This window comes from Marmota flaviventris, chromosome 12 (genome assembly GCF_047511675.1).
Source record: "Marmota flaviventris isolate mMarFla1 chromosome 12, mMarFla1.hap1, whole genome shotgun sequence".
Classification (NCBI taxonomy): domain Eukaryota; kingdom Metazoa; phylum Chordata; class Mammalia; order Rodentia; family Sciuridae; genus Marmota; species Marmota flaviventris.
Genome location: NC_092509.1, coordinates 76126088 through 76135897, shown reverse-complemented (window position 1 = coordinate 76135897; position 9810 = coordinate 76126088). Strand labels below are relative to the sequence as shown.

The 9810-nt window shown below is 42.1% G+C and overlaps 1 protein-coding gene across 1 annotated transcript in view; it reads left to right on the top strand.

Annotated features, from left to right (window-relative positions):
* The first annotated feature begins 8598 nt into the window (after positions 1 to 8598).
* The window catches only part of Tmcc2 (transmembrane and coiled-coil domain family 2), a 42917-nt gene continuing 41705 nt past the window's right edge, over positions 8599 to 9810 (top strand). The window contains exons 1-2 of the mRNA XM_027934619.2: positions 8599 to 8838; positions 8955 to 9260. Coding sequence (XP_027790420.1) covers positions 9051 to 9260 — 210 coding nt within the window. The 5' untranslated portion in view covers positions 8599 to 8838; positions 8955 to 9050. The remainder of the gene's footprint in view (positions 8839 to 8954; positions 9261 to 9810) is intronic.

Sequence of the window (9810 nt, the reverse complement as noted above, 5' to 3'; positions counted from 1 at the left end):
CTAGGCAAAAGGTCAACATCTATTTGGCTCTAGCTATATGTTACTTAAGTATCCTCTGAAAGAGTCCTACTGTGTCACTGTATCTTGAAAGAAAGTACTATATTCTATCACCAGCCCCTTGTGAGAGAGATAAGGCAAGCTCGGGTGGAACCACTAATGAAAACAGCCCTTTGTCCCTCTGTCTGCATGGGTATGCCTCCAGGATCTTATAATGATTCCTGAAAATGATTTATGACATAAATATGCATACTCCAGAAGAAGACCCACACGGGAGGGTGGGAGTTCCCCTTCCTAGGAGAGGCTGCCTTGATGAAGTTGTCTTTTTGAAGTCATAAGATCAGCAGAAGGTTTTTCAAGCAACTGACATTTTTGTCTTGAATCAGATAGCAGCTCTCCACCCAGATAGGAAAGTTAGACTTGATTTCCCATTCCAAATTTGCAAAAGAGTTGGGATAACTTATGCCAAGGAAAGGAAGTCCTGACAGCTGGGAAGGGTTTCCTGGAACTGTCAGGAAGTCACAAAAATGAGGGAAAGCTCTGTTGCAACTGTCAAAGGCTATTTTGAGAAATCTCTCCATCTTAATTATTATACATGATAAGAATACCATTTGAGACAATTGAAAGGTTTAGATTTAAATTATATGGCCAGGTCCTCTAGTGCATACCAGTCATTCCAGCAACTTGGGAGGCTGAGGCAGGAGCGTTTGAGGCCAGACTCAGCAAAAATTAAAAAAAAATAAAGAGGTCTGGGAACATAGCTCAGTGGTAAAGTGTCCTTGGGATGAATCCCCAGTACCATCATCATCATCATAACAACAACAACAACTAAAATTACATGGCACATAATAGGAAATCAGATGATAGATGTTATAATTATTAATATATGTGGTAACCATAGTATTCTCTAGGTAACAGTGCAGTAGGCATCGTGGGAAAAGAATGAACACTGAAAGCCAGCAGAACTGGTTTGACTATCTCCTTAACCAGGCGGGTTACCTCAGGCAAGTTTTTATCCTCTTTGAGATTCAATTTCATTATTTATAAAATACAGGTTATGATATTTATCTATAAATTTTGTTTCACAGATTAAATGAGTGCCTAGCACACATATAGTGCTTAATTCATAAATCTATCCATACTCCCGTGATTATAATCGCCTGTAATTCCAGTGACTTGGGAGGCTGAGTCAGGAGGATCACAAGTTCAATCACAAACCTCAGCAATTTACCAGCCCTAAGCAATTTAGTGAGATCCTGTTTCAGAATAAAAAAGGGCTGGGGATGTAGCTCAGTGGTAAAATGACCCTGAGTTCAATCCCTAATAACTGATAATAATAATAATAATAATCCTGTGGTTAATCAAGTCTTCCCCTTGGGGAAGTCGTTTTCAAAGTTTAATGTAAATATCACTTAGAATTCTTGTCTATAGAGTGAGTTTCAGACTCTACCCCTGGAAACTGTTTCTATGGTTTGGGCCTAGGGAATCTGCATATATAAATTCCAAGGTGAATATGTTGCTGTGTTTATGAACCATACTTTGAGAAACACTTCCCTGCAGTCTCTGAGACTAAAAAGAAGAAAATAAAGTTTTCTGACACTAATATGCCACAAAAACTCTTAAGCATGCAGATGTAAAACCAAAGAGATCCTAATATTGAATGATTCTATTTTAATATGATTTATGTCATTCTTATTTGCTTAAAGGAATGAGAATTGTCTTAAAGTAACGTTTGCTTCTTTTAATCCTCAAAATATGGATAAATGCATGCTAATACTTCTCCTTATAATTGTCTTGATCCATCACAGCGATCTCTCGCCTCTGAACTGTGGTACCAATCTCTTGCCTCTAAACTGTGGTACTTCTCTCCCCCCTGAAGTGTTGACAAACATTACCATTTTAATCTTGCGTTATTTTGCCCTTTATTTGTGTCTCATCTCCCTAGATGGATTCTAAGTCCAAAGGCAGGGATCAATGTCTTTTATTGTTCTATATCTTACACAAGCACCTTGTAAAGGCTTTGTACATGATGTGTTTCAGAAATATATTTTAATGAATATGTGGAGGCTCCTCTAAAGACTAGGCATGGAACCACCATATGACTCAGCTATACCACTCCTTGGTATTTACTCTGAAGATACATGCATACTCATGTTTGAAGCACACCATTCACAACAGCCAAACTATGGAACCAGCCTAGGTGTCCATCAATGGATGAATGGATAATGAAAATGTGTTATGTATGCACAATGAAGTTTTATTCAGCCATAAAGACAAATGAAATTATGGCATTTGCAGGAAAATGTATGGAACTAGAGACCATCGTGTTAGGTGTAATAAGTCAAATTCAGAAGGTTAAGGGTCATATATTTTCTGTTATAATAGGAAGCTAGAGAGGATAAAGGAAAACAAAAATGGGGGTGGATCTCCTAAAAATCAAAGGGAGATCAGGAGAGAAAAAGGACCAAGGGAAGCAGGGGTGTGCTAGGGAGTGATATTGGTTAAATTATATTGTTATACTGTGTGCATGTACGAATAGTAACCACAAGTTCCATTAATATGTACAACTATAATGCACCAATAATAATATGGGAAAAGATGCAATAAGAAAGAAATATATTTTAATGAATATATATTCATACATATGTGTACACACACACATATCTGCATATATAAATATGCAGATTTATAAGATGAGACTTTATTTAGGCTTTCAGGCCTAAATAGAATTGAGTAGGTTTCAGCCCCACGACAGCTCTGTAACTTCTCTGAGCCGGTTTTCTCATTACAGGGTGGAAAGAACACCTTAAAGGTTGTTGGGAATTAAGTAAGGAGTATTCACAAGGTTCCTAGCAAACTGCCTACTACTGGTTTCTTTTTAAGTGAAAGACACTTGCCCTTGCTATTATATCTAAAATACCACATAGAATAATAGAACTGCCTTAGATATTTATCTTCAGATGCAAAATAATGAACAACTGATTGTCTTCAAGCAAAGTTGAATTTTCTCTTTCTTCCTTTTTAAAGTCTAGAATTTTAAGCTTTAAGTAACAGATTATCCAGAATTTTGCATGGATTCCCTATAGAGATGGGAAAGGACACAAAACAGCCATTTTACCAGTCTGGGGCTTTCACACAGAGCAGTACAACCAGGGTTTAAATATATGCTTTACAGACCTTCTCTGTTCAAATGATAATCATGACTCTCCTCAAATTACTAAGGAACATCCAGCACCCAGAATAAGGAATATGTATCCTACCTGAAATGAGAAGCATAAGCTTCCGGCTTTTCATACAGGTAGAAGATTCACCAGCCTCTCATGAGAGAGACACTGGGATCTCCTGTGTAGGTCTTATGGCTGTTTCAAGAAAAAAATTATTACAAGCTAGCAGTCTGGGTTTGCTTACTCCTTTGAAATACTGCCAGTTAAATGTCAGAGACTCTGTGCTATGGAGGAAATAACATATACTATTTCTGCATAAATATAGTAATTGCAGCTTCATTTCTAAAGGAGAAAAAAATTGTCTCAGGAGTCTGAGTCAGGAGGATGTCAAGTTCCAGTCAGCCTCAGCAACTTAGCAAGACTCTGTCTCAGAAAGATGGGAGGATGGGGATGTGGTTCAATGGTCAAGTGTCCCCAGTTCAATCCAAAGTACTGCAGGGGTGGGGGGAAAGGCAAAAATTTGAGACAATTCTTAGTGACTAAGAATAAAGTGGATAGTGGTTAAATAAACCATGATCTGAACCAGGCACAGTGGTGCACACGTGTAATCCCAGGTACTTGATAGGCTGAGGCAGGTGGATCACAAGTTCAAGGCCAGCTTGGGCAACTTACTAAGACCCTGTATCCAAATAAAAAATATACCGGCATGTAACTTAGTGGTAGAGCACCCCTGGGTTCTATCTCCAATACTGCAAAAAAAATTTAAAAATTAAAAAAAGGAAGAAGAAAAAGAAAGAAATGTTCACTTGATAGATGGCTAAGCTGTCACTTAAAATGTTTACTTACATATACAGAATATGACTAAGTAATACAGAATATGACTAAGTAATAACATATGGAATAGAATAAAAAATATAATAACATGTAAAATGCTTCCAAGTACAATAAAAAAGTAAATAAATAAAAAAAATTTTGTTTACTCTCAGAGCCCTCTCCGATTCTGGTATATAGAGTCTTCCCTGCCCTCCCATCCTCTTATCATAGCCAATAAAAACCTTACACTTAGGTGGTGGGATTGTGACATCATCGACAATTCAGCCAATCTCCTTAATGATTATTTGCATAGTTTACTCCTCCTAACCCAACAGAATTCAATTTCTTTTAGGAAAAGCCTTGAATGGAAATGTTAAATCTACAACAGAAAAGGAAGAAAGTCACATTAACAAAGAAATATTTGCAATAATATTGGTATCAAAATACAGTGATCAAAATTATATCTAGTTCCTCTCGAAAGTACTTTTACATTCTAAGCACTCTACTCAGTATGTTAAGTCTTAAATAGCTGACAACTACTTATCCATTTGATGTTAAAAATTTTTTAAAGGTACTACTACAGGGTAGAAAACAGAACTTCTTGAATAATCTGCAAGCCTCTTATTATTGGTAAAAGAGAAGGCTTTTATTTCTCTGACCTAATTGCTCTTATTAAAAGATGAAAATTAAAAAAAAAAACAAAACTCCCTATACTTACCTGTTGATTTTGACACCTTATAATGAATCATCAGTTTATCAAAGTACATGACCTGGATGTTGGCAAGGGAGCAGGATTTCATAATCCTGCTCTTTATCATCCTTGTTTATATACTTACTGGTTTTAGCAAAATCTGATACTACCAACAGTGTTCCCATCCCCACCCCCAGCCCACCACCAGTACTGGGGATTGAATCCAAGGGTGCTCTACTACTGAGATACACCCTAGCCCTTTTCATTTTTTATTTTGAGTCACAGTTTGCTAAATTGCCCAGGCTGGCCTTGAACTTATGATCCTCCTAGGCTTAGCTCCCAAGTTGTTGGGATTACAAGAGTACCACCATGTCCAACTCATTATTTTAACCAAGGTTTCGGTTCACAAAAAGCTTTGAGTTTAATGGGTTAATTCTGCCTTTCTCATATAACAGAGAAAGGGGCTTCAACAAGTTAGTTATGTTTGTTTTGTTCAGGTTTACTGAGCGTATATCATGTGTCAAGTGCTTTCACATGCATTGTCAAGTTAATCTTCACAGCAATCATATGGGGATAGATGTCGTTAGCCCTATTTGTAGATGAGAAGAACAACAAGGGTCAAAGAGGTTAAGCAGGGGGCTGGGGCTGGGGCTGTAGCTCAGAGGCAGAGCACTTCCCTAGCATGTATGAGGCACTGGGTTCGATCCTCAGCATCACATGAAAAATAAATAAATAAAATAAAGGCATGCTGTCCATCTACAACTATAAAAACAAACAAACAATCAACAAAAAAAAAAGAGGGTAAGCAGGCCAAGAGTAAGAAAAATATAATTTTTTTGAGAGCCAGAACTCTCTTTTTTTTTAATTTATTTTTTAGTTTTAGGTGGACACAATATCTTTATTTTATATTTATGTGGTGCCGAGGATCAAACCCAGTGCCCCATGCATACTAGGCAAGCACTCTATCACTGAGCCATAACCCCACCCCAAGAACCAAAATTCTTATATGAGTTTTCTGACTAGTACTCTTCCCATTACACCATGCTATTTACTTACAATTAACAAGATGTGCCAAAATGGAATGGAAATACTACTTTTAAAAACCAAATATAACCACTTACACTGTAAATCTGCAAATGTTTATCTTAATCTTGATTATCAAAACATAGTTTGTGCTTGTTTATATTTTCCTAAATAAGTAGAACAATAGAATGACCCAGTCCTTCAAACAAAAGTTCAGTCAAAGTATTTTCAAGTTCTATTTATCTTAAATACTCAATAGTTTACTATGGCAAGTGAAAATTTGCCATTTACTTTGAACTGGTGGTTGCAGGTCTCTTAGCTCTCTGCACAGTCTTCCCACCCAAACTTCTTGGGCAATAGCATATTTGTTTTAAATGAGTGGGTCATATTTGAACTCCCAGGAGAGAATCATTGGAATGAAATGGGCGACCCTTTTGAAACTGGACATCTGTTATGATAGCTACGGTCTTACTCTGTGCCAGGCAATGTCTAAGTGTTTTACATATACTATCCAATACTCTAAAAGGTAGATATTATGATTATCACTATTGGAGAATTAGGACATAAAGAATTTATGCTGGGTCCTAGGGCTGGGTTGTGGCTCAGTGGTAGAGTGCTTGCCTAGCATATGTTCAATCCCCAACACATGTAAAAATAAACAAATAAAATAAATGTATTTTTTAAAAAAAGAGTTTACTGCTGGGGTGTTGCTTATTGGCAGAGCACTTTGCTTAGCATGCATGAGACTCTGAGTTCAATCCTCAGACCAAAAAAAAAAGTTGATTTTACAAAACACACCAGACTTTTGATGATCTGCATCACACCTTGTTAGATATGGCCACAAACAAGAAATTTGGCCATCATGTTCTAAGTATATGTTAATATAAAAATTGAACTTAAGAACAAATTCAATCTATTATAGAAATGAGGTATACCTGCCCGCCAAAGCAGTCCATGCTTGCAATCCCAGCTACTCTGGAGGCTGAAGCAGGAGGATTGCAAATTTAAGGAAAGCTTGAGTCATAGTGGGCAATTTAATGAGATCCTATCTCAAGAAAACAAAAGGGTTGGGGATGTATAGCTCAATGGTAGAGCAACCCTGGATTCAATCACTGGTAATGCAAGGGGAAAAAGAGAAGGAGGAAGAGAAGGAGAAGAAATGAGGCATAATTCAAAATTATAATGCTCTCTGTTTCTTTAGAAGTTCACAAAGAATCCCTCCACTTCTCTTCAATTTAGAGTCAGGCTATGAACACTGTCAATGTGTGCTTATCATTCATTCATCACCACTTATCACCCAAGACCTGTCCAGGATCTGTGGGGCCTCTGCACTTCTCTGGGCCAACTCTGGAAGGGGGCAATAGGTTCCTCTGCCTTACACCTTGCACCATAGAAATCTGCTCCCACCATTTCTGTCTAGTCCTGCCCACGATCTACACTGGCATTCTGCCATTCCTCATCATTGAAAATGCTAAAAGATTATAGCTTTCTGTTTCCGAACTGTGCCTGATTCTGTGTAGTGGATGTGGTGGGGGGTGGTTCTGCATTCCCAGCCCATCCTAAATTTCTGTCTTCTAAAAAAGGAGCTGCTTAGTTTAGCAAGTGGCTGCCTGCATGTAGTAAATTCTTAACAACTTAGTCTCTTCTAGGATACACATTAAAATGAGTGGTTGGAATGGGAAGAAGACAGAGTCAGGAAACTCATAGACTAGTGGGACTGAAGTGAGGGTAGAATGGCCCAATGGGTGTGAGAAAGATTGGTAAACTATAAAATCCTTCAGAGATCATCACTGTGACTCACAGACTTTGAAAGGCCTTTCACCACAGTCTAGGTCAAAGTTCTTCGGAAGTTAACCTGTTAGAATTCCCCAGATAGACTGTCAAATTTGCATTTCTCTCAGGTTCCCAGGGTTGCTGATGCTGCTGGTCCAAGGACCACACCTTGAGAACCACTGGTTGCTGGATAAGCAAAATCCATTGTAAACACAGCAGACATGCGATTTGAACCCAGACAGTCATTATTGCTACTCCCCATAACTCGGTAACCCACATTTGCTCTCTTCAAGCTACAGCCGTTTGGCTGATGTTTATGGGCAAGATCACTCCTTTTCTATTCTTCCGTATGTATCAACTTCCTGACAACAATACTCATTTACAGTAATCAAAGGACTCTATCGTTATTGTCCTTTAATATGAAATACTGTCCAATTTCTGAGCCTAAAACTAAGACTCTTAAACTGGGGAAAGGAGCGATGGGGCAGATTACACCCTCCCCTTAGCATTTGCGGCTGAAAGTAAGCATAGGTTTGTGACTCGACCAAGTATCCTGGAAGGGATCTGTGTCTCTCACAGAAGGGATGAATACAATACAATAGGCAAATTTAAGGGCGGGGTGAGAGCAGTGATGATAAACATCCCTATTGTGGCCCCTCTCCGCCAAATATAGCGAGTGGGGGATGGATGGATCCCGGGAACGGCTCCCCAGGGAAAGTCCCTCAAGCAGCTGCCCAAACCATGTGTCTCGTGGACCGCAGCCCCCGCCCCTACCCGGCAGCCGGCTCTCCGCAATGCTAAAACGCAGCAGCACGTCGCCCTCCAGACCTCTCTTGGGGGATCGCACGGTGCAACCAACCCCAAAAACGTGGCCGCGCGACGCCCCCTCAGCCCTCAGGCCTTCCCATTGGCCGGATGCGGTTGTCACTCGCTCCTCGCCTCGCCTTCCAGCTCGCGGGCGGAGGCCGCAGGGCGGGGTAGGTTGCGCGCTCGCGGCGGGCTCTGGCCGCGGCCGCGGCTTTGCAGCAGGCTGCAAGGCGGCGGGGAGCGGGGCGCGCGGGCAGGGGAGGAGGCCGGGCGCGCTGCGGGCTCCGCGGCCGGCCCATGCGGGGCGAGGGCCAGCGGCAGGGCCGGGGGCCGCAGCCGGCGCAGGGGGAGGCCAACGAGGACCTGCCCCGCCGGCTGCCCCGTGCCCTGCCTCGCCCAGCAACCCCGCCAATGGTGAGGGATGCGCTGTGCCGCCCGGATCCCCTGCGCCCTGCCCATGCCCTGAAGCAGAAAGTTTGGGGGTCGGGGACTGCCTTCCTCTTCCCCTGCAATGACTGCCCAAGGACTCCTGCTGCCCAGCTTGGACTGTGACCTGCCTTCGTTCCCCAGGTCGGAATGAACTCTTCCAAGGCTCCCCCTCCTCGCCCCTCCCTCATCCTCCTTAAAAATTTTTTTTTTCTAAATTCAAAAAAATCGCGATCTGCTGACTCCCCTCCATAATTTAGACCCCAGGTCTTCATTTCTGAATATAAGAGGGGGTGCGGTCTCCCCCAAGACGGCGCGCTGGAAGGACAGGTTCCCCTTGCCGACCCACATACACCATGAAGAGGTGCAAATCGGACGAGCTGCAGCAACAACAGGGTGAGGAGGATGGAGCTGGGCTGGAAGATGCAGCTTGCCACCTGCCAGGCGCGGAACTCCGGCCTGGGGAGGCCACGGGTGCTAACTCCGCTGGCTGGCCAACTTCAGATGCGGGCGCTGCGGCGGCGGCACCCAACCCGGGTCCCCGAACTAAGCCTCCTGATTTAAAGGTGAGCGCAGACCATCCCTTGGCAAGCCCAGCCCGCGACGTAGCTTTCCCCACCCCATCCCGAAGTGCTTTAACTGTACAAAAGTGATGGGGAAGCCAGGCAAAGGTCAACGAGGATGAGTGGATGTTCGGCTAGAATCCTAGAGGGGACATTAGGTACCATTTGAGCCTCAGTCTGTCAGCTCCATTTCAGGCCTATGTGTTTGTTCCCTTTTATTCAGCAGACGTTCTAGTGACTCACCCATCTGAGATTGCTTGAATAACGTGTGTGAAGTGCTATTCGCAGACAAAGGGCTGGAGGAATTCAAGATGCTATCCAAAAACTTGATATCACTTTTCTCCTGTAGGATGGCAAGGGAAGAAGATTGCTGGGTGGGAGGCCAAGTAGGTGACCCTTAGTCTCTTTTGCCAGTTGCTCCTTGGGAATTTTTGAGCACCTTTCCAGGGAGAAGCTCAGTTTGTCCATCTGTGAAAGGGGGATGTGGATTTCTTGCCGTTAGGTGGAGCCAGAGGTTAAGCGAGCGCTTGGAGATCCCTGCCTGCCGAACCAA